The 26,494-nt window shown below is 40.0% G+C and overlaps 1 protein-coding gene across 1 annotated transcript; it reads right to left on the bottom strand.

The window, feature by feature from the left end:
- Positions 1-933: 933 nt before the first annotated feature.
- On the bottom strand, positions 934-17,254 carry LOC137543649 (transcriptional regulator ATRX homolog). Its single transcript, XM_068264771.1, has 4 exons — positions 16,580-17,254; positions 11,992-12,172; positions 3,353-3,496; positions 934-2,125 (listed from the first exon to the last, which is right to left on the bottom strand). The coding sequence occupies exons 1-4, from the start codon at positions 17,252-17,254 to the stop codon at positions 1,512-1,514; spliced, it is 1,614 nt and encodes a 537-aa protein (XP_068120872.1). The 3' UTR covers positions 934-1,511.
- Between the last annotated feature and the right edge of the window lie 9,240 nt (positions 17,255-26,494).

The raw sequence follows: 26,494 nt of genomic DNA, 5'->3' as shown, positions 1-26,494 counted from the left end.
TTCAGGTTGGACAGTGATCTTTCGTTTTCAAAAGACTATAGTCTGATGTGTGTATGTGCACTTAGAATCCTTGGGATAAACGAATCCATTCACAAAACATTAATCTACAGGTCTCCTTACATGTAAATTATTTTTTCAATATTATATAATTTTGATAACTAAATTAGCTGTAATGCAAACTATCATTTTCTTTTTTTTTTTTTTTTTAAAGAGCTTGCTATGTAAAGTCTGCTTGACAGTTGAAAAAACTCTAAAATTTAGTCATTTCCAACACTCTTAAGTAGTGGTCTGGGTAGTACGCTTCATCCTCATACTAGTATTATCTATGTTTTTGGGGGTTGAAAAAAAAAATGTCAACATATGAAAAATATATCAAGTAGTATCAATCAGATTACAAATACAACACTGTCCAGCAGTGCATTAACCTGTTGACATTGTTCTCGATACATTTTTTTTTATTAATCAGTCTTTTTGTGTGTCTATCTTTGACGTGTGTACAAAACATGCTTTCTTGAACAACAGAAAAAAGAATTTGTATGTTTATTATACATACCATTTATAATTCTTTAACAGCTATGAGCCTGTTTTTACCTGACAGCCATTGCAATAAGTGTATTAATTTTTACTTCTTGAATAAAACTACGAAAATGTTTTAATCATTTCTATATGTGTACAGTCTTGTACATCAGCTATGTAAAACAATAATAACAGAAAAAAAAGAGTGCTATTCAATTTGCTTTTCACTATTTCTTAGTACTAACATCAACTTTTTACACTAATAATCATGTTACCGTTTGCAATACTGTCTTCCGCTGTGTTTTTTAACATTAGAACCATGATGTTACCATACAAAGTTATATTATAGTTTTGGCAAACTAACACTTTAAAATGTTTTAAACATCTTAGTTTTTTTAGGCACTATTTTAAATGTTGCACAAAATGTGAGCATTCACTTACAGATCAATACTATTATATATCCTAAAGGTTATGAAATTTTTCGGGAACATGTTTGTTGCTTTAATTGTACACATTTCCTTGATTTGTACAATATCTAAAACTAAACTATCAGTGTATTTTTAACAAACACATGTATTGTTTGAATTACTAGGCTCCTAAACATATTGCAAAACTTACAATAATAACACAATGTGTTGTAGTCGTTTAGTGAAAACACTAGTGTTAAATGAACGCTAACGGGATTGGCATGATAACAAAATGCAGAGTATATATTTAAGCATTTGAATTTTGGTTTCCAGCCAAAATTTTACTCTGCCGTTCCAAAATTTCCAATTGGTTTTCTTGGACATATCTGAGATTTTCTAGCATAAGGTTCATCAGCTCATAAATGTTCTTAGAAATAGCTAACATTCTATCCATATGTATTGAATTGTTTTTTTAGCAACATTGCATCCGCAATGTCTTGGCTATCAGGTTGTGAAATTGACTTTATTTTTCCAAAGTTTGACTCAGGTTTTTCTTTACTGTCTAAGCTTTCTGCATCTACTTCTGATTCAAAAACCATGCATCCTCTTAACACTAGATCTTGTGTGTACTTGAATCTCTGTAGCAGAATTACCAACTGTATCATTGCTCAATCTTTCCTCATCATTTGAAGATACATCATAATGAACTACACCTGATACTCCCTTGTCTTTGATTTTCTTGTTTTTACGTTCAAGACTATATACAGAAGCATCGTAAATGTAATCGCTACACTTACTGTAACTTTTTGTTGCTGATCGCTTTGGTCTAGTTGATGTGTTTTCTGTTGGTATGTCACATGCTAGTGGTTTTTTAACCTCTACCGTTGTTGTGTTGGATAACTTGTGCATATCTACAGTAACAGTTAACATTTTTCTGGATGTTTTGTTCACATTCTCATGTGATACTTTCCCACCAGACTTTGAGCTTTCTTCAATCCTGTACTCGTCCTCGCTTGGCTGATTAGCTTCTTTTGATCGATTTCTTCCATTTTCAGTCACGCATTGGACAGCTTGGTAATTGCTGTTGTCTTTTTCAGTTTCACTTGTGATGTCATTCTCGGTGTTAGTTTCTGTGACATTGAAGATATGTTTTTTCACTTTCTGTTTTGTCTTGAGCTGGCCTTTTTTTTCGCTAGTTTCATCTACGAATGATACAAATTAAAAGTGTTAATTACAATAATTGCTAGTATAAGATTGGTAAAGTTGTACATTACAAACTATTGATAATCATTTAATTTTGATGACCCTTTTAAATTGCTACTAGTTTACAATGATTTTTTCTACTACCTAGCAGCTATTAAAGAGGAACTGTAACAGCTAACTGTACCCTGGGGTGTACTAACGTAGGGTGGGGGAAGTCTCAGGATCCTAATGAGGCTTCCCAATCCGTCCTCCGTCCCTCGTTGTTTTCGCTGCTAATCCATCGCTTTATCGCAGTTAATATTTACGTTACCTCCTCCCATGCAGGTTCTCTGTTGACTGTCGTCTGCGAAGTAGGCGGAAATACCCTATCGTCGTTGGGTCTGATCTACTGCGCATGCGCCAGTCTCTGGCGCATGCACATTACAGCGGAGCCGACGTACATTGGGTATTTACGTCTATTTCATAACAAAAAGCAGCTACAGCTCCCCCGCTGTAGCAAGCAAATGGTAAATATGGAAATTACAGTCGGGTCTGTCTGCGCCTGTTATTATTGCTGCAGCTAGACCCCCGTGTGACATAGGACGGCGTGTGAACCCTCATTTTTATCATGAGGATTCCCACACCCAAGGTGATAACCCCCCAGGGAATCTTTTTGAAGTTACAGAGTCTCTTTCACATACTTGTGACAGTTTAACATACAAAGTGTATCTGATAAATGTAATTTCTAAAATAGCAAATAAGATATGTTTATTACATATAAAAAAAGGTTTTTAAAATATTAATTTATTGTTCAAGTTTTTGGTACAATTAATGTACATAGGGAGGGCGTGCTGCTGCTACCGAGAAAGAATCTGTGAAAGACAAGCGTATCTGTGTGGATTCAGTCATTATGTACTGGATGCAGTTTCATTTCTATGAGAGACAATTCCAACAGGAAGCCTCAAAGCATACCAGAATAATAAATTCATGCATTATTTTTATTGGAAAAAATTATACATTTGGTAATGTAATGAATTAAAATTAATATTTACACTTAAAAAAATATAATGAATTTATTTTTAAACAATAATCCATAAACACACCAACACCATCAACCCTCCTCAAAAAACCCTAATATTACATACCCATGATTGAAAATTTGATTTGTATACTAATCCAGTTTTGTATAAATATTATACACTTATTGTACATATACAGTTCTTTGGACACAATCAATAATAATTTACCATTTTCATCACTGTTCTCTGAAAAGGAGTTTCTTTTCACAACAGATTCAATGCTTTCCTTTTCCAACTCTGATTCATTGTCAGTACTCTCATTTTTGGTGGAAAGTAGCCTAGTTGTAGATCTTTTATTCTTTCTTTTTGTGCCTGGTAAAAAAATATTTTAAAAAATTAGAAAGATTATACACAATGTTACTATGTTTTGCCATGGATATTTATTGTACAGTAACACATGAGTTGCATTTTTGGAAAAGGAAAAGTAATAATTAGGTGCTTAGGTAAAAAAATTATATTCTTGTTAAAGAGAACCTGAGAATAAACACCATTGTGTATTTTATTACATTTATCAGTTTGAACATGACAGTACACACATAACTTGATTTTAATTTTAATCCTCTCTTTCAAATGTATCAGTTTTCCACTGTGATAATAATCCACCAACTGGCTCAGTCTAACTTTCACCTGTAATCATTATTTCCCTGGTATCTCCATGTCAGCATACTCATGGGCAAAGTCCCTCCCCTTTTGCCCCAGTAGGATGTCCAAAGATGTTAAAAGCTATGCCCCACCCCATACTGCCATTCTTTTTTTCGTCCTCGCCTCCAGCAAGGATTCCATCGATGTCTACAGGTCCCTTACCTCCGCCTGGTGCGGATACCAACAGGTTCAGCCTCTCCTGTTGGAGTCTATGTCTTAGGTTTCTAAATGATCCTATAAGGCATAGAACCCCCTGTACAGCTGTACAACTTTTTTTCTCCCGGGGGTACTATTATTTAAAAGAAATTCCTGCTACCACGCTATACACCTAAATGGTGTTGTGGGCCTCTTCAGCTGTAATCAACTTTTTTTTTTTTAGCAACTTTGCTGATCGGCAAGTTTGTGAGTTGCTTACCGATAGAGTTCTGCTCTGCTGCTCGTCAGATTAGGGGGAGCGCATGCTGGCGCGAGGTCAAGGAGGCTCTCGCTAGGTTTTTTCTTCCTCCTCCGCTCCGTGCGGCGTCTGCCTCTAATGGCCGGCATTTGGACAAGTCTCGCGCGGGCGCGCGAGATTTCCGGCTCTCTTTTAGGCTGTGGGCGGAAGTTCTCCGGCGGCCATCTTTGTTTGGGGCAAACAGCGTCTGGAGCCGGAAATTGGCTTCAGACGCTATATAAACGGCCACTTATTCAGCGTCAGCGCTGCAGATAGGAGCGCTGGCGTGCTGTGCTATTGGGCCACATAAATTTGTCTCAGGTAGGAAGAAGGGTAACAGTGAGACCTCACAGATAGGATTGTTATAGAAGGTTCTTGGGTTTTGAGTATATACATATACACAATAGTAGCTAGAGATAGGTTATCAAATATTTCTTTAAAATTATCTTTTTAGTTCTTTTGAGGAGCAGTAGAGCACCAGATTCATTTTGACTTTTTTTCTGATTACAGCTGTAATGGGGAAAAATAAGGGAGAAAGCTCTAAAGCTATAAGGTAAGGGTGGTAAGTATAAAAAAAAAAAAAAAAGAGAGAGAGATTTGGTCCAACAGCTCAATATTGTCCTGTTGGTTTTCTTTCAGACGCCCTCAAGAGGATGGCGTACCTCGAAGATTACAAAACCGATCCAAACAAAAATTACTGGATACGGTCATCAGTCAACATCTTGATTCGAAGTCTTCTTCAAGTGATTCAGAAGCGGATAAAGGGCTGTGGTCAGCACCAAAACCAATTCGTAAATCCTCGTGTAGAAGGATTTTGTCCTCTAGTGAAGAATCTGAACAGCCTATTGCCTCCACATCATCTAAGACAAAGTCTTTGCCTCCGAGGGAGGGCTATTGGATTTGTGGCAGACCATCTCTGGCCAACAAGAAAGTATGTGATGTGTGTCACTTGGACATTGCCCGTGAGGATAGGGAAGTATCGACTCTCATTAAACAAGTTGTTAAAGACACGGTAGCTGAAATGACGTGGGATCATAGAGCTCCAACATCTAGAGAGTCTAAATATTCCTCTCAGGATGGAAGTTCGGAAGACGATTCTGAAGAAGAGACAGAAAGCTTTGATTTCTCGCTGGTGCCGTCTTATGTGGGAAAAGTCAAGGACACTATTCAGTGGCAGGAAGACGCCTCTTCTCCAAAACATAAACAAGGAGATATTTCAAGAATCTGCGCAAGGTGAAAGTGTCTTTTCCTCTGATGGAAGAAATAAGAGACGTTATCAAGGATGAATGGGACAAAACAGTGAAAAAACCATCGTTTAAAAACAAGTTTCAAAAACTATATCCTTTGAAAGAGGATGAATCATTAATTCAATTGGTTCCAGTGGTGGATGCATCGGTAATCAGAATCGTTCGTAACGTCACTCTACCATTGGAAGACTCAGTCTACTTCAGAGATGTGATGGATCGACAGATCGATCAAGATCTTAAAAGGTCATATCTAGCCTCCGGAGAATGTTCTCGGGCAGCAATCTCTCTAACATCAATAGCGAAAGCAATGAAGATCTGGGTGGAGGACACTCAGAGTAGAATTCGTAGGAAGGGAAGTATGGAAGATATTATAGATACCTTACAAAACTTAAGTCTAACAGCAGACTTTTTAGGTGAGGCAAGTGTAGATATAATTAGGTCCGCAAGCAGAGCTATGTTGTACAGTGTAATGGCAAAGAGATCATTATGGTTAAAGCCATGGGCGGCGGATCCCACATCAAAGCAGTCCTGGATAAAGATCCCTTTTGACGGCAAAAATCTTTTTGGGTCTAAAATGGATGCGGCGATCTCCAGGGTGACCGGCGGCAAGTCGGGACTGTTGCCGCAAGACCGAAAATTTAGAAAACAGAGTTATTCGCAGTTTAGAAGACAGCAGCCTAACAGGTATACAGAGGCCAAGTCATACAGGCCAGGTAGAGAATATAGAAAAAATTGGCGTAGGCCACAGACGGCTTTCCAGAGGTCAAATAAGTCCAGATCTATTCCAACTTCGGCAGAAGCTTCAAAGCCCTTTTGATGTGTTGCCCGTCCAGGGTTTTCCGGTAGGAGCCAGACTTCTATATTTCAAGGAAATCTGGGCGGGAGAGGTGCAAAACAGTTGGGTGGTCGAAACTGTTTCAAGGGGTCATCTGTGGGACTTCAGGACTTTACCTCCAGAAAAACGTTTTGTTCAAACAAAGATTCCACAGAATCAGGAAAAATGGGTAACTCTCAGAGATTATGTGGCAGAGTTACTTCAACAGAGAGCAGTGATTCATGTACCGCATTCAGAAAGAGGAAGAGGTTATTACTCACCACTGTTTCTGATAAAGAAGAAAACCGGGAAATTGAGGCCAGTGCTGGACTTAAAAAGTTTAAACAGATACATCTTAGTCCCAAAATTCAAAATGGAAAGTCTTCAATCCATAATTTCAGCTCTACAGCCAGGAGATTGGATGTGCTCCGTGGATTTAAAAGACGCGTATTTTCATGTACCCGTACATGCAGACTACCAGAGATTTTTACGTTTTGCGGTCGGGAGGATTCATCTACAATTCGTCTGTCTCCCATTCGGTCTTTCAACGTCGCCGAGAACTTTTTCAAAGATCCTTTTGGCGGTAGTGGCTCTGGTACGGGTACAGAAAATACGCGTCTTCCACTATCTAGACGACATCCTGCTGTTGGCCGCTTCAAGACAACAGTTAGTCCGACACAGAGAAATTTTGATACAGACGCTACAAAAGTTTGGATGGTTGATAAACTATCAAAAAAGTCAGTTTCATCCAACACGAAAGATGATATTTCTAGGGGCAGAATTAGATACAGAAAGGGGTACGATTGCTCTTCCTCAAGAAAAAAAGAGTCAAGATAAAACAGAACATCCTCAGTTTGTTGAAACGTCGAGTAGTGACAGCCAGAGCATGCATGCAAACAATAGGTCTAATGTCATCTGCAATCCCAATGGTGAGATGGGCACACTGGCAGTTACGTCCGTTGCAACTCTGTTTTCTAGACCAATGGAACAACGAGAGTCTGGGACAAAAGATAGTCTTAACTCAGAAGGCAAGAACGTCTCTCCAATGGTGGATGAGGTATGGAAATTTAAAGAACTGCCGGCTCCTTCAACAGCCATGTTGGGAAGTCATAACGACGGACGCCAGTGCAATAGGTTGGGGGGCAGTATACTTAAATCATATGGCGCAAGGAACTTGGAGTTTTCCCACTCAGGACATAGTATCAAATGTGTTAGAGCTAAGAGCTGTCCGCCAAGCTTTGACACATTTTCTACCTCTGATAAGAAACAAGTCTGTACTACTAAGAATAGACAACACGGCAGCAGTAGCGTATGTAAAGAACCAAGGGGGGACACACAGCAAGTCCCTTATTCAGGAATTAGCTCCTATCATGTCTCTGGCGAAGAACAACCTACAGGACCTGTCGGCACTCTACATACCAGGAGTTCAAAACCTAACAGCAGACTATCTGTCAAGATACAGAATAGACAACAACGAGTGGTCACTCCTACCGTCAGTATTTCACATCATAACAAGACGGTGGGGGTGGCCAGAGATAGATTTATTTGCATCCCAAGCCAATCACAAAGTGACGTTGTACTTCTCTCGATGGCCGGATCCCGGAGCATTAGCGACGGATGCATTACTCCAACCTTGGAACTGCAACAAGGCTTATGCTTTTCCTCCAACTCCTCTAATTTCCAAATTCCTAAGAAAATTGAGGACGCAAACTCTAACGGTCTTGGCAGTGATACCTTATTGGCCTGCGAGGCCCTGGTTCCCTTTGCTTCTACAGATGAGCACACAGAAGCCCCTGCTGCTTCCTCAAGTTCAAAATCTGTTATCACAGGGGGAGATTTGTCATCAAAACCCCGGACGTCTCAACTTGATGGCGTGGAATTTGAAAGGCTTAGGCTACTAAACGCTGGCTGTTCTGTGGATGTGGTAGACACCTTAATAAAGTCCAGGAGACCCTCTACTCTTCTATCTTACAATAGAGTCTGGAAGACTTTCTCTAAATACGCTGGAGACTCAGGATTTTCTCTTGATAGCTTCGGAGTATCCCATCTTCTAGGTTTTTTGCATAAAGGACTAGTTAGGTCTAGCCTACTCCACGCTGAAAAGACATGTGTCAGCTATCTCAGCCATATCTGGGGTGTCTTGGTCAACTCATACCTTGATAAGGCAATTTTTTAAAGCAGCAATCAAGATGAGGCCACCTTTTAAACCCAAATTTCCGAAGTGGGATCTCCCCATTGTGTTGCATTACCTGGAGACTAGTTTATCCTCGGAAAAACCATTGACGTTGTACGAATTGACCTTAAAAGCCGTATTTCTAATCGCCATAACGTCTGGCAGAAGGGTGTCGGAAATCCAGGCCCTAGGATACAGAGAGCCTTATCTAGTTTTGTATGACGATCGGTTGGTTCTCCATCCAGTTCAGTCTTTTCTTCCCAAAGTGTCGACACCCTATCATCTGAACCAGGAGTGGACTTTGCCTAGTTTCAGAACTCAGGAAGATCAATCCCTGTTACACCAGCTAGATGTACCATCTACAGTAAAACTTTATCTCGAAAAAACTAGGGATATTCGTCAGTCAGAGAGACTCTTTGTAATTCCTAGTGGTTACAGGAAAGGCAAGTCAGCGTCAACGAGAACGATAGCAAGATGGATAGTCTCTTTAATTCAGAGCGCATACAAGGCTAAAGGCCTTGAACCGCCGCAGGAAATAGTAGCCCATTCGTCAAGAAGCATGTCTTCTTCTTGGGCTAAAGCGGGTAAGGTGGCATTGTCCACAATCTGCAGAGCAGCAAATTGGGCCTCTGGACATACCTTTTTAAAGCATTATTGTGTAGATCCAGCCTTGCTGTCATGTGTGGAATTTGGAAAGAAAGTTATTTCCTCCACTGTTGCCTCTGCAGTATGATTAAGCTTGTATGTGTCTCGATTTGATTAAAATTATTTTCTGTTTTTGCATCCCACCCTATTGTTTGGTCTAGTTATTGCCCATGAGTATGCTGACATGGAGATACCAGGGAATTAGGAAAATTGTATACTTACCTATCGGTAATTTTCCTTTCCTGGTAGTCTCCATGTCAGCATACGGTCCCACCCTATGCTGTCGGCTCGTTCTAGTTACGTGAATGGCAGTATGGGGTGGGGCATAGCTTTTAACATCTTTGGACATCCTACTGGGGCAAAAGGGGAGGGACTTTGCCCATGAGTATGCTGACATGGAGACTACCAGGAAAGGAAAATTACCGATAGGTAAGTATACAATTTTCCTAAATCTGAGCGACTCTCCTATGGAGTATTTTGAATCCCAAGCCTGCCCTCTCCTAGCTTTAATTTAATACTCAAATCTGTTGACATGGGAGGGCGTGCTGCTGCTACCGAGAAAGAAGCTCTGAAAGATAAGCTTATCTGTGTGCATTCAGTCATTATCTACTGGATGCAGTTTCATTTCTATGAGAGACACTTCCGACAGGAAGACTCAAAGCATAGCAGAATAATAAATTGTAAAGCAGACTGATGAAAGGAAGAAGCAGCCCTGCTTGTCTACAGTATCACACAGGCTAGACAGCACATCCAGATCAGATCATAACATGTAAGGGGAAGAAATATGATCCGGCGACCATATTTGATATTTCCTGGAGAAAACAAATGGGAAAAAATAATAAGAAAGGCACACAACAGTAGCAAAATTATCAGGTAAAGCATTTATTCTGTACAAGCGATCTACTGATATTTTTTTTTCTGTGATTCATTCGTCTATGGTTCCCTTTACAAATTAAAATTAAAATTCAGGTATCTAAGATTTATTAATAGACCAGTGAACGTGCAATTTAAAAAATGTACGAACTACGGTGAAGTTAAGATTTAAATTCTACTCTGATGAACATGTGCTCTAGGCCTGAACGATTTGGATAAAAAAATTTTAATTGCAAGATTTATGTCAGAAATTGGGATTTCAATTCGATTCACTATTTTATTCAAAATCGACCTTAAGCATGTGCCTATTCGAATGCGCAAAGGAGGCGGAGCAGAGCTGTGATAAATCCTAAGCCCAAAAAAATAGTCAGTAGATCAAAATTTAAAAAATTAGACCAAGTCGAGGGGGTGGGGAGTTATCATGCCATTGTCCCTTGATTCCCCACGCAGTACATATTACTATGCTGGTGGTGTGTGCTTGGGATAAAAGCCATGTCACAGAGGCGGTGGGGACGGTTAATGTCAGGTGTGGGATAGGTAGCATACATGTAAGCCGTGGGGGTTTGCGCTGATAAACATCCATCTCGCACTCACACACACCACACACACTACACACACACTACATCTTGCAGCACTCACTGATACACACAGATCATCCTGCAGCATATCTGACAAACACATCCTGCAGCACACACTAATATGCGCACACACACACCAACTTCTCCAGCACTAACTGATACACTCATACTGATACACACACAGTCATGCACTCAGTCTTGCTTACTCAATCTCCCCCATGCTGTGCAGCTCCATCCACATGCTCTCTTCTCCTGTACTTCGGCAATGAAGGGGGAGTGAATCCCTTATCTGCTCCCTGCTTGCATGGGAACTGTTGAATAAGGGGGTAGGAAAAGTCAGCCAGACATTAGCTAAATAGCCGTTGTCTCTCCCCGCGGTCTGCAGAATTAAACAATCTGTGGAGGAAAGTGTTTGTCACATTAGTGAGAGCGAGAGCCTGAGCCGCTCTCGCAGCAGGGCTGATGACGTAGGACTGGAGGAGGGGGAAATAGGCAGAGAGAAAGATAAGCTGCCGCTGGGAGTGAAAGCCACTGCTATTTTACACACAGAGCTGTGCACAGCGGGAGGGCAGAGGTCCGCAAAATATCGGCAAAAATCGTCACTGTGGCGATCAAGGAATCGTCCTTTACGTGATCGCAATTTCGATATCAAAACGATATATGGTTCAGGCCTAATGAGCTCTATACTCATTACAACAATGAGATAGGGTGGATTTAAACAGGTGATTCTAGGGACACTGCACAATTCATTTTCAAGTTCACAGGTCATGCACAGTTCATAACAAACATTAAAAGATAAAATATTTACAAAAATATACCTCAGTAAACACTACACTATGGACAAAAGGGAGACAGGGAATTTAAAATTAATCTTTGAATTTCAGAAATGGCATAGAAGGATTATAGGACAGCATGTGAAATCCTGTGCTACACTGCATAAAGCTACAGTGTAGGTGTACTCATAATGCACAAAATGGTTTAGTAGAAGAATATTAATAAACAACCCTGTAACCAAAATTAATCTTTTGTTATCCTGATTATCACATGTAACTTAAGTCATTGCTGGGTATGTAATGACAAAAAATGCCTTTTGTAATACCATTTTAGACTCAATCTAACTTTTGATGTATGAGTCTATGTTGTATGTGCTATTTTCTATGCCAATGATGCCACCTTGTGGCTGTTTTCAGGAACAAATTTTACATGGTTATTTTAAGACAACACAGAGTCCATTTTCTATCAATTTAATTTTTCTTATCAGTGTACATAATATCTGTTATTCTTTTTGGTCCCTACAACATTAGCTATTGTATTTGCACATTTAAGTTCATTAACAGAACAAGAGTGTATCAAATTTAATTTTAGTTTTAATGTACAATCAATTACTTATAATCATGTATACCTTTTCTACGACCAAGATTGTGATTACGTAGAATTGCATCTCTTAGTTTTGATTCCCATTTATTGTAATGAACTGTAGTGAATTTCTCTTGCGCAATTTTTTCTTGAACTTTGGCCTTGCAATCCTGAAAACGCCTACGACAGTTGTACGCTGTACGTTGAATTTGAGATACTGTTGAGATCTAAATGAAAAGAATAATGAAATAATTAGTACAATTTTTTATAGACAGTAAATGTGGAGTGAAACATTTTTAATCGGGTACAAATATTTCATCTTGTGAATAATTTCCCTTAAGTGATTAAGCAAAACATTATTAAACCACAATATTGAACAGCCATCCATTTTCAAGTTGGCCTCATGATCACGAATAGCTATGATGCTATAGATCAGCGGATGAGGTTCTAGTTTCCTAATCTATTGATTTGATTATGTGTCTGCCTTTACAGCACATATGATTTTATCAAAAAGCAACGTAAGGTACATTGGCACTCTGCAATCAATAATAAATCAAAGTTTTCTGTTTGTACTTTTAGTCTCAACTATAACCACGCCTACTGCATACCTCAGGGCCCTGGCCAGATACCTTGAATCAAATCAACGGGTAGGGAAGGGACGCAAGTGGGCACACGAATAATGGTGGAGGAGGGAAGAAGAGCAGAATTATACTATAGACATATACACAGCCAGTGTAATGTCTGATTGTGCTTCCCGGAAGCTGCCTTCCACACTGAATAGCACGCTTGCACAGTGTGAAGTTAATGATGCTGCAGGAGATAAAATACAAAATATCTCCGCTCCAACCAATCTTACCCTACACAGATTTTCAGGGTAGGGAGGGGACACCACCGAACTACCTAGATGCCAAATTGCAGCTCCCGAGACAAAATGGTTCATGAGATAGATTAGAGAAATCTATGTAGGGAACCAACGGTTCCTGGGGGGATGCAATTTAACATAGAGGTCGTTGGGGGGGTTGGGTGGTGCCCTCCCTACCCTTAAAATGTGTGTATTGTAAGAGGTGTGGGAGTGGAGATATTTAGTATGTTACCTCCAGCAGCATAATTCTATACAAAATCTGGCCGCACAGTCTCCTACTACGCATGCGGTGCAGCACAAATAAAAAGGCAGCTTAATCAGACACAACAATGTTTTAAACAAAATGCGTCTCTACATGCGTCTGTGATTTCATAGTAAATGAATGGTGTGGTGGTGACTTAAGTGGGTTTTGGATAGCAACAGAGGCAGTGCTGTATAGACACATGTAAGGTAAATTTATAAGATAAGAATAATCAAAAACACCTTTGTTTGCAGTGGCTTACTTTCTACACTCTGTGCCCCGATGCGTACTCTGTATTTGTTTCCCCCCACCCTCCATGCAAAAACAACCAACAAACCCCTCCACACTCCCCCGGAACACCAGAAGCACACACCTATGATACTGCATACAGCTGTGGATGCCATGGCTATATCAATTCAGCTTTGCACCAGCATGGTTGCAACATTAATTTTGCAAACACACTCAACACACAGTAAAAAAAGGAAATAAAGAGCAAGATGCCAGTCTGATGAAAATATTCGCTATGTGTGAGCATTCAAACCAAAATAATCATTATGTGCACATCATTCAACATAAAATACACGCAATGTGTGGGCATTCACCCCCCAAAAAAATAAATTTGGAGTTCAATCACCATGAAATAAATATGTAAAATTCAACAAAACTAAACAATCACCTGGCCAGACTCTAAGATACCAGACGTGCAGCCAGCCTCACCCATGCAGCTCCTCCACCCACGATCCTCAGGGCTACGATTACTGCAGCCGTTTTTTTGTCTGATTACACTGCATGTGTATTTGAGCAACCACGCATGCGCAGTAGGAGACATTGCGTCCACAGTTCCTATTGAATGATGATGCTGGAGGAAAAATACAACAGATCTCCGCTCCAACACCTATTACAATCAACACATTGTAAGGGTAGGGAGGGGACACCCCAAAGTACCTATATGTCAAAGTACATCCACCACAAAAAGCTGGTTCACGACATACATTACAGAAAGCAATTTCGTAAAACAGCTGGTCTATGGTGCTGAAATTTGCCATACAGGCCATTGTGGGGGTAGCCTCCATAACCATAACATTTTAATATAGTGAGAGGTGTGTGAGTACAGATATATAGTTTTTCACCTCCAGCTGCATCATTAACTTCACAATGGGCATGCTCAATAATCAGTGTGGAAGGGAGCTTCTGGCCAGTGCAATAAGACATTAAATAGAACCTGTGGTGAGTTTGAAGAATGTTATCTGCATATTGAGGCTTGATCTGCCTATACACCCCAGCCTCAGTTGCTATCCAAAACCACCGTAAGGTCCCCCTGCACTCTGCAATCCCTCATAAATCAAAGCCACGCTGCTGACAAACAGCTTGTCACAGCTGCCTGTGTTTATCTCTATAGTGTCATTCTGTTGTTCTCCCCGTCTCCTGCATAACTCCAGTCCCCGCCTGCATCCCTTCCATCCCTGCTGATTGGAGGGAAGGGACGGGGGCAGGGACCAGAGCTATGCAGTAGCTGGGGGGAGCAGATGAGACTGACACTACAGATGTAAACACAGCCTCACAGCACGGCTGGGATTTATGAGGGATTGCAGAGTGCAGTTGGACCTTAGTGGGTTTTGGGATACCAACTGAGGCTGGGCTGTATAGGCAGATCCATCCAGCCTCTGTATGCAGATAAAATTATTTAAAAACCACTTTGGTTCTATTTAAACCGGTTTCTAGAGCACTTACAGGCACAGTGCATGTCTACTGGAAGATGGCTTCAAGAAGTAATGTAATGGAGACACAAATATTCTCCGCTTATAGGCAGCCATCTTCCAGTGTCCCTGTGTGCTCTGTCTACGGGAGCCATTTGCCTAAAAGCTCTGCGTGGATTTCAACGCCTGGGGTGTACAGGAACCAGGGAGCCTCCCCTGCCCCTGCTGGAGGCACGCAAGTTTGCAATTGGAATGCGTGACAAGCCCAGTGGCTATGCAACTGTAACGGAGTTTATCACAGGTGTTTCAATGAACTGTTTTTAAAAATATTATTTCAGTGGATGACTTGATATTAGATTTTGATAATGTGTGATCTGAATAACACACCATAAAAAAACATGCTGCTAATCATGGCACAATACAAGTATTCATAAACAAATGATCTGCTGCATGTGTGTTAATTTTAAACTTATAAAAATGATTAAGAAAAAGAATTACCATGCTAACACATTCAACATATCTTCATTTCCAATGAAAATATCATATTGAATATACTTCACTGTAATCATTTTATTTAAAAAAAATTCAAACATAAAATTAAATATAAAAGATAAGTATTCCCTACAAAATTTTTTTTAGAATATATTGATTTTAACAATATATTTAAAAATTCTACATGTGAAATCCGTTGGAGATATTCAGATGTACAAAGTACTTCCACAGTAGGCTAAAATTTTGTGTGAAATTGAAGGAAATTACATATATATAGCAGTTTACCTGACAATAATACAGCTGTGAAAAATTAAAATATGGCACTATTGCTTCAACTGCATAACTTAACTTTATAAGACATACTGTACAATGCTTCATATGCATCACATTTTACACGACCATATTTATAAATAAAGCAGCGTCCATCAATACACAAACAGAAACTCAAGAGTTGAAAAAATAAATACATAAAACTTCGGAAATAAACACTACACAGCACACTGCACATATCTGAAAATGTGGTTTGGACGCCATTTTTCCTTAGTCCAGCACACACGCTGCTGTTGGTGAAATGACGCAGCGTACAATAAACCGAATACAGTCAGTTAAGTGTGTGTGGTGTTTTGGCATCGCTTAAAAATCTATGTGGGTGCTGCACAAAAAGAATCCATAACATTTAACCACACATAGTAATAGAGATTTTGATAACATAATTTCTGTCTATTAGTAGAAAATATCGAGTCATTGCCTGACCCTTGAATTTTGTAGGACGCCGCTATTTTAAACCGGTTAAAAAATTATTTCACAATCCATGATTTATAACAAAAAAAAAAAATTCTATCTTTCGCAAAAAATTCTCAAAAATTTGTCTAAAATATGCATGAATCTAAACAATTACTTAAAAACTCACCGTTTTCTTTAAAGTAAACTTTGGATACATTTTAATCGCCGAACACTAAGCTGCAATCCACATACCTAGTCCGTACACAGTTAGAGCTCCAATGTTATTATTACTTCTACTTCCGGGCTAAACAGGATGTCACCACTTCCGCCCTGTGAGCAAAGGCTCTATTAGTCATGTTAACTCTCCCTCTTCCACGCCCCTCTAAATTTATTTTTTTTACAGATGGGCTGGAAGAGGGAGTGTATTGGGAGATTGACGTACAAATTTCAATCTTATTCACAATACCTAAAATATAAAATTACGCCACACGGACTGTGTACCGGTCACGTGTGTCTGTGAAGGGAAAAATGTAGTTTTGTATTGGGAATTTGGACTGTCTAATGAAGCAAAGACAATATATAAACACCTTTGTCCATGTAAATAAAATATAACATTTACCTCATTTGCCATGTCCTCCCAAACTTTCTCCTTCCTCCGAAATTCCTCTGCATTTTTTACTCTTGTGTAGATATATTTAAAACAAGGGCACAACAGCCTACACATCTGTAAATTCTCCTCCTCTGTGAATTTAAAGGCTCTTTTCCTATTTTTTCCAGCTACTGATGATTTCTCCTCTTCACTATTTTCCTCTGGTTCCACTATTTGCACGCTAGATCCAGAGTCGTCTGGACTTCTTGTACATTTCACAGTCATTGAGGCATCACTGTCTTCATCCTCATTGCTATCTGTTTCACTGCTGGACACATCTGAATTGTAGGATTCCTTATCTCGGTACTGTGTCAGATTAAGGCCTTCACTCTTCACATTAGTCGCCATGTCTGTCTTCTTTTCTCCTTTTGATTTTTGTTTCCCTTGGCTTTTTAGGAAAACCTTTTCTTGGTCATCATCCTCATTTTCTAGAAATACTGCTGTTTTCACACCTTTGCCGACTTTTGTTTTCTGTTGAGATCGGGTGTTTATTTCAATGTCTCCTACTTCATCCGAATGCAAAGTTCTGGAACGTTCTGCCCCATTCTTCTCCTTAGCTGACACTGTTTTCGGGGGTTCTTTTTTTCGTCCCTTATCAGTTTTTTTGGCCTGGGCAACGCCCTGAGCCTTCTGTCTTCGTTTCATAGTTCCTGCTTTATGTTCCGCAAACTGCGTGCTCCACACATGCAAGTCACGCAGGCTAATATATAGGCTTGGGAAGTCTCGCAAGACTTGGACGCACAAGGCCCGCGAAAAAGCTAAAGAGGCGGAAATGTATTTGCTCCTTCAATGCTAATTTATTTAATATTTTAAATAAATTATATAACTTTTTATGATCGAAGTATTAACAAATATGTATATATAAATTTAATATTAATCACGCAAAAGCAAAATGTACGTTGTACGTGCTATAAGACAGAAAGCATCTTCATGTACACGTGATTGTCACGTGGATGTGCATGCATGTACATCGTGATATGCAAAATTAAATTAATTTTAGCCTATCACAGTAAGTTCATAATTTAAATACTGAGATTGACAGCTTTAACATCCAATAGGGATTTTTGAACATGAGTAAAGGCAACACAGACTTCTGCATTCACGAGTTAGTGTGTCGTTCTTACACAGAAAGGGTCATAGGAGATACTTGACAGAGTTCTGCAAAGTTGTCTTAAGAATAGTAAGTCTGATTTATAACGTTTTGTTTTATTTGATTGTACTGATTACCCCAATATTTAGTAGCTTTATTATTTTGAAAAGATTACTGTCATACTACATTTTATAATAAATTAATCAATTTCAATAAGAAAAATATTATTTTTAAGGACTTAAATTATTTTTAACATTAATCGGTTTAATAAGATTTCAATCGGAAATATATAGTAATTTATCTTTTTTTGAAAAAAAATAGATGAGTATGGTCATAAATATTATGAATTTCCCACCCCCTATCCCCCCACCCCCAGAATTTTTTTTTTTAAATTAACATGTGACCATGGGCAAAAAATATATTCAACAACATCATCCGATATTGTACATACACCTCGGATATCATTATATAATTATTAAATATGTGAATTTATTATAATGCATAGATGCTAAAGGTATGAAATATGCATGGCATCATGTGAGTGTGAAAAGCATCCGTATGAAAGCATAATAGTTTGCTATAAGCATATCAGCACTCAAACATTACAACATTTTCAACAATGACGCAGTTTGATTTAGAGGAAGAGATGTATTATCTAGCGCCACCAAGAGGCCAATGATTTTTTACAGTAATATTAACTACGAAAATTCTACTGCTATTACAATAGAAATGGGGGAAAACATGTTGCGAACAGCTGTGGGATGTACATTATAGTAGACCGTTAGTATATTATTAAGATATTTTTCATTGTTTGTTAAATCAGATTAACTGTTAGCTGTAGATTAGTGAACATAATACAGATATACATGAGTAGATTTTGAAATAATATTATTAATTAATAAAAAACGATTTCTGAGATATGCATTCATAAATAAAGTAATTTTTATAAATTTTAAATTTTTTATTTCATTTTCAACAAATAAAGCTTTATTTAAAAAGGATAACCATGATTACATTCATTTTAAAAATGTTTTAAAAGTAAGAAGATGCACTGCTATGTACTTTTCAATGATATTGTAATGATCGTTGTATTACAGAGCGGGTCTGATTAACGGATATCTGCAGTATTAACAAGAATACATATATATACCTGCTTAATGATTATCTGCAGTATCAACGACAATAAGATTTATCAATCACCTCTGGACACCTACGTAATCTGAGTGTTTGGGTACTAAGGTAATACTTATAGGACTGCACCTGAGGAACAGGTGCTAGGGCATTAAGGAATACGGGAAAAAGTGCAAGTTCCTTCCACTAGCATGTAACTGTCCCAAGGTAGGAGTCAGGCTGGAAGTAGGAAGGACAGAGCGTAAGTGACACCAATGGGAGGATATCACTGACAAATCTGTGTGATATCTATAACTGGGGAGATATCTTTTTTGGTCGGACAATCCACGTCGACAACAGACTGAAATATCAGGTACTGAGACCAGAGACAGATGCGTAATCATAAGTCATGCAGAGTTTGGCAACAGAGTATCACTATAGCAAAGTAATAACTCAAAGACCAGAAGAATATTCTTGAAAGCAGAAGGTCATAACAAATAATGAGGTATAGACTAACCAGCAAGGTCATGGTGACCCAGAACTCATTGGATTCTGTAAGGGACTACATTTGTCCTAAAAGTTCCCATTATGAAGATGTTAAAGAGGTAGCGACACCCATGCTAACCTAAAAATAAAATACACATATTTCACTTGATAAATACTAGTTCAAATTATCGATCAGATGTATTGCACTGTCCACGTTATGATTACTGGGAATTTTATAAATGAGAAGCATACAATCCTATTCAAGGCAGTGGCCATTTTGCCAAGCTGAAGCTGACATCATATCCTCCCTGACTCTTTTTTTCCACCCTCCATTCTCTTGCTCAATGTATATTCCTTACCTGCCCTCCACCCAGAGTCTTCAGACACTCCCACTGAGGTGTATACTAGGAAGTTCACTGTCTTTTGTCATCATTTTGCGACTCAGTACAGTTGTGTTTACATCACAAAATCAGGGTGATTTCAGAGCACACTTCAGAGATCGGATTTCAGCTGTCCCTTCAGGAAGTGTGTGTGCTCTTTACTCCTGGAAACAATGTTAATGAAAGAATGGTAATCTTGATGGCGGTTTGAGAACAGAACTAAGAAATCTTATTGAATCTTTGTTCACGCCACACATGGTACAAGCTCAGTAGTATTGTACATTGTTTTCATAATTAAACCATTAAAGGTGAGAGCTCCTCCTCCAACATTAGTTCACACGTGCAAACAGTCTAACGCGGCTTAGTGTTAGAGTGTGTGTGAGTGACAGTGAGTGAGTGAGAGTGTGTGAGTGAGAGTGTCAGTGCTTCTACCTCCCCTCTCCATAGCACAACACGCCCTGATGTTTCTCCCTCCCCTCTCCATAGTACAGCACGCGCAGCTGTTTCTCCCTCACCTCTCCATAGCACAGAACGCACTCCTGCATCTCCCTCCCCTCGCAATAGCACAGCATGCGATAGGTATAGCCAGGGATAGGTGTATCCAGTAATAGGTGGCCACAGCATAGGTAGACAGGGATAGGTGTAGCCCTTTGGTGCCCACACTTTTTAGGCTCTTGAGCTACTTTAAAATTTGCAGAGTCCAGGAGATCGACCAACATTTACGTAGCAGGTATACGTGTCTTCAGTATAGGTAGATCGGTATAGGGGCCTTCAGTATAGTAAGCCAGGTATAATGTAGTTAGGTGCAGGTACCTTCAGTATAGTTAGCCAGGTATAGTGTAGTTAGGTGCAGTAACCTTCACTATAGTTAGCCAGGTATAGTGTAGGTAGATTCTGACAGCCGCAAAATGTTACATGACGCGATCTACAAAATAGGCGGTCGCGATCTACCGGTAGATCGCGATAAACCTATTTGGCAACCCTGGTGTAGACAGTAGGAGGACGCAGCATAGGTAGCCAGGGATCGGTGTAGCCAGTAGTAGGTGGACGCAGCATAGGTAGCCAGGGATAGGTGTAGCCATTAGTAGGTGGCCACAGCTTAGGTAGACAGGGATAGGTGTAGCTAGTAATAGGTGGACGCAGCATAGGTAGACAGGGATAGGTGTAGCCAGTAGCAGGAGGCCGCAGCATAGGTCGCCAGTATTAGATGGCCACAGCATAGGTCGACAGGGATACCCAACCCTACCTCTGGCTGCACATCATCACCTACATTTGCTGTATAACAAGCATTGAACAGTTGTTGCATGAAACCAAAGGTATATGCTTTCAAAGTCGGTGTCCAATTTAAAAAAATGTAAACTTAATTATTGTTCATTGAGGACATAGTTTTCCTGTTTTTACAGATTGTTTAAGAAATAAAAATTTTTAAAAAAATATTTCAGCACAAAAGTTTTTACATTAAGTAAAAAGTAAAAAGAAAATTATAAAACATTTTCATTTTTCATGGGAACAAGGAGACATTCAACTACAACATGAGGATTTTGCACAAGAGTTTGTATCCACAAAATCTACCATGAAGCAATAAGTCACTTTTTATCCAAATCAAGCAGACTTCAATCTGGGCCGTGGCTATATTGGCTCCTCTGCCTGCAGGTGGTGGCGGCGGGAATGTGTCCCGTCCTCTTCCTCCAGCAGCAATGGGGCTCCTCTTCTTCTCCCCTGGTGGCTGCACAGGCTCAGGGCAGCGGCGGTGATGCAGGCTCCTATGTGCCCAGTATATGTAGTCAGAGGGTATATGTGCCCCAGTATATATAGCCAGGGGTATATGTGCCAAGTATATGTTGTCAGGGGATATATGTGCCCAGTATATATAGTATATATAGTATATATAGCCAGGGGTATATGTGCCCAAGTATATATAGCCAGGGGAATATGTGCCCCAGTATATGTAGTCAGGGGATATAAGTGCACAGTATATGTAGGATTCCCCAGTATAAGTATAGGCAGGTATGATTCACCACTATAAGTATAGGCAGGTCGGTTCCCCTAGTAAAATTGTGGGTGTGCAAGTTTGAGAAAGTGTGAGAGAGAGTATGAGAGTGAGTGAGTTTGAGTGTGAGTGATTGTAAAAGTGAGTTTGAGTGTGTGATTTTGGTGAGAGGGAGTAAGAGAGAGTGTGAGTTTGGGAAAGTGAGAGTGTGAGAGAAAGAGAGAGAGTAAGAGAGAGTGCGAGAGGGAGAGTGCGAGAGAGTGAGTGAATGTGAGAGTGTGAGGATGTTAGAATGAGAGGGTATGAGGGAGTGTGAGTGTAAGTGTGAGTGAGTTTGAGTGTATAAGTGTTAGAAGGGTGAGTTTGTGAGAGAGTGTTGGGGAGTGTGTGAGATAGAGAGAGTGAGAGAGAGAGAGAGTGAGAGAGAGAGAGAGTGTGTAAAAATACACCCTAAAACACATTATACTACTTCTCCTGAGTACGGCAATACCACACGTGTGGGAATTTTTTGCAGCCTTACAGCGCTAATGAGCCCAAAGTCCAATGAACACCTTTAGGATTTACAGGGGTGCTTACAATTAGGCACCCCACAAAATGACAGGACAGTGAACACACCCCACAAATGACCCCATTTTGGAAAGTAGACACTTCAAGGTATTCAGAGAGGAGCATAGTGAGTCCATGGCTTTTTTTTTTTTTTTGGTCGCAAGTTAGAAGAAATGCTTTTTATTTTTTTTTTGTCACAAAGGGTCATTTTCCGCTAACTTGTGACAAAAAATAAAATCTTGTATGAACTCACCATGCCTCAATTAATACTTTGGGATGTCTTCATTCTAAAATGGGGTCATTTGGGGGGTATTTGTAATATCCTGGAATTTTATCCCCTCATGAAACATGGCAGGTGGTCAGAAAAGTCTGAGATGCTTGTAAATAGGAAAAATCACTTTTGGCACCATAGTTTGTAAACGCTATAACTTTTACACAATCCAATAAATATGCACTGAATGTTTTATTTTTTTATCAAAGACATGTAGCAGAATAACTTTTGCACTCAAATGTATATGAAATTTTACTTTATTTGATAAATGTCAGCACAGAAATTGAAAAAAGTAATTTTTGGGACAAAATTCATGTATTTTTTTTGATGAATATAATAAAAATTTAAAATCCCAGCAGCAATCAAATAGCACCAAAAGAAAGCTGTATTAGTGACAAGAAAAGGAGGTAAAATTCATTTAGGTGGTAGGTTGTATGACCGAGCATTAAACCGTGAAAGCTGCAGTGGTCTGAATTGAGAAAAAGGCTCTGGTCCTTAAGGGGCGAAAAGACTGTGGTCCTTAAGTGGTTAATTGGGGATTAACTTACAATAAAGAGGAAGAGGAAAATAGTATTTATGGTAAGGCGTTTCCTTCCTTGTTCCCACAGCTTGTTCCAGGTACTCACCGGAGGTGCACTGTCCTGCTCACCCGATCGCTGTGGCTGATTTGACCGGATTGCTTGTAGCTCCTCCCTCATACAGGACGACTCTTGCTGCAGGCTGAGAGGTGAGTGGGAATGTTGGTGTAAGCAGAATCATGTTGCTCTGGAAGGCCGAGTCGCGTGACCTTTCAATAAAGAGGAAGAGGAAAAGAGTATTTATGGTAAGGCGTTTCCTTCCTTGTTCCCACAGCTTGTTCCAGGTACTCACCGGAGGTGCACTGTCCTGCTCACCCGATCGCTGTGGCTGATTTGACCGGATTGCTTGTAGCTCCTCCCTCATACAGGACGACTCTTGCTGCAGGCTGAGAGGTGAGTGGGAATGTTGGTGTAAGCAGAATCATGTTGCTCTGGAAGGCCGAGCCGCGTGACCTTTCAATAAAGAGGAAGAGGAAAAGAGTATTTATAGTAAGGCGTTTCCTTCCTTGTTCCCACAGCTTGTTCCAGGTACTCACCGGAGGTGCACTGTCCTGCTCACCCGATCGCTGTGGCTGATTTGACCGGATTGCTTGTAGCTCCTCCCTCATACAGGACGACTCTTGCTGCAGGCTGAGAGGTGAGTGGGAATGTTGGTGTAAGCAGAATCATGTTGCTCTGGAAGGCCGAGCCGCGTGACCTTTCAATAAAGAGAAAGAGGAAAAGAGTATTTATGGTAAGGCGTTTCCTTCCTTGTTCCCACAGCTTGTTCCAGGTACTCACCGGAGGTGCACTGTCCTGCTCACCCGATCGCTGTGGCTGATTTGACCGGATTGCTTGTAGCTCCTCCCTCATACAGGACGACTCTTGCTGCAGGCTGAGAGGTGAGTGGGAATGTTGGTGTAAGCAGAATCATGTTGCTCTGGAAGGCCGAGCCGTGTGACCTTTCAATAAAGAGGAAGAGGAAAAGAGTATTTATGGTAAGGCGTTTCCTTCCTTGTTCCCACAGCTTGTTCCAGGTACTCACCGGAGGTGCACTGTCCTGCTCACCCGATCGCTGTGGCTGATTTGACCGGATTGCTTGTAGCTCCTCCCTCATACAGGACGACTCTTGCTGCAGGCTGAGAGGTGAGTGGGAATGTTGGTGTAAGCAGAATCATGTTGCTCTGGAAGGCCGAGCCGCGTGACCTTTCAATAAAGAGGAAGAGGAAAAGAGTATTTATAGTAAGGCGTTTCCTTCCTTGTTCCCACAGCTTGTTCCAGGTACTCACCGGAGGTGCACTGTCCTGCTCACCCGATCGCTGTGGCTGATTTTACCGGATTCCTTGTAGCTCCTCCCTCATACAGGACGACTGTTGCTGCAGGCTGAGAGGTAAGTTTAACAATTGGTGCTATAAAGTTCTGAGATATGATCATGCGATCTGCACAATATATAATATAGATATAAAGATACTGATTTATAGGCCAAAAATAATTAATAGACACTGGGAGGTATGGTGAAGTATACACACTGTAATGCACTGAGTGTACTGTGTAGTGAAACAGTAAGTACTGACAGGGGCGTAGCAATAGGGGTTGCAGAGGTTGCAACCGCATCGGGGCCCTTTGGCCAGATGGGCCCCAAAGGGCCCTGCCTCAACTGCAGTATTAGCTCTCTATTGGTCCTGTGCTCATAATAATCACTTGTATAGATACTTAGAATAGTTATAATCATTAAAAAAATGTGTTCCCCATCGCCTTCTTGCACCTCTGACACTGTAGTAGCCATTGGCAGGTTTTGGAGAACTGTATAAATTGTTATGTATAGAATGCCTGGGGGGCCCCATTGTAAACCTTGCATCGGGGCCCACAGCTCCTTAGCTACGCCACTGAGTACTGACATTAATAAAAATGTCTTACAAGAGGAGCTGATGGGTAATCTCAGTAATGCAACTTTGAGCAGAGATAAGGGCTCCCTGTTGAGAGTGCATTGTTCAGACAGATCAGTTCTGCAACAGAAAGGAAGATTACAGTAGATAATCGAGAGTCACATTCGTAACGTATTTACTGTATAGTTCGGCATCAAGTTGAGTTAAGCAAAGGTACAAAACCAGGAGACAAAGACAGAGTTTTAATAGCTGAGTTCTTAACCGGATAAAATAGGATATGGTACAGAATATCTAAAAATAACATTACTCAAAGATAGCCAAAATAGGACAAAAATAATAAAGATTAAAGAAAAGTACAAACAATAATTACTAGTGTTGTGTGAAATCCCTTTGTTGATTTAATTTGCTAACAAATAAAAACTAAATAATGAGTGTGAGATAAAAACAATTTTAAAGAAAAGGAAAGAAATTGAAAAAGTAGACCAAAGTATGAAGAAGCGTTGGAGACAGCCAAAGCACACCAACCTGCGTCAGACAATCGAGAAGAGAGAATGCCATCTGTCGTCTGCCGACCACACGATCAGTTGATACGCATGAAAGTTGCATAAAGATCCTGATGTTGAGCACGCGCAGGCGATAATGTGCACCAAAATTACACCAAAGACAGGCATCATAGGCGTACTGGAAGCCATGGATGCATAAACTAGATGGCAGACAGGGACCAAGCAATGATCGCGTTGGACCACCCGTACACCACCGCATACATGTGTGGACTGACCACACTTGTGCTGGAGGTGCTATAGGCCAAAGTGGCAGGGATACTGGAAGGAAGGGAAACAGAAGCAGATGTGGTGGTAATGCTATCCACCGCATCTGATATGTCACTATGTTCTACAGTGAGTAATAATGGTTGTGTAAGCTGAATCATGTTGCTCAGTAAGGCAGTGTTTATTACTTTTTTCAATGTCGTAAAATAACAAAATTATTTATAGTAAGGTATTTTCCTCTTTGTGTCCACAATTTTCGCAAGGTCTGTACCACAGAATAACTGAACTCAAATCCAACAGTGACTGATTCTTCAAACAGGACATCTCTTGCTCCAGGCAGAAAGGTGATTAAGAATGGTTGATTACTCAGCATCATGTTCCTAACAAACTACATTTTGTTTGTGCTTTTCAAGAGTATTACTTAAATAGTATTTTGAAAATGGCCATACACTACGCAGATTAACCCATGCTTGAAATCCAGTTAGATGGCTGTGATATAATCAGCTTTCACATGATTAAATATAAAAGTTAAATTTTATTTCTAGTCCTGCAATCCATATTTACAAAAATGGTTGCATGCATTACAATAACTTGGATGAAGTGCCGTTAAATAGTGAATTGGTAGCAGCGTTCGCTCAAACAATGTATTCATTAACTGAAGCTGGCTGACGACATCTGATCGACAACACATCACCCCTCAAAGTTGGCATATTCCTAGCATCACCGTACGCATAATGGCATCCCAAAAAAATAAACGTGTCACTGAAATGACAACGTAATTCAAAATAGAGTTGTTTAAATC

The sequence above is a fragment of the Hyperolius riggenbachi genome, unplaced genomic scaffold, assembly GCF_040937935.1.
Source record: "Hyperolius riggenbachi isolate aHypRig1 unplaced genomic scaffold, aHypRig1.pri scaffold_141, whole genome shotgun sequence".
Classification (NCBI taxonomy): domain Eukaryota; kingdom Metazoa; phylum Chordata; class Amphibia; order Anura; family Hyperoliidae; genus Hyperolius; species Hyperolius riggenbachi.
This window is presented reverse-complemented; position numbering and strand designations above follow the sequence as displayed.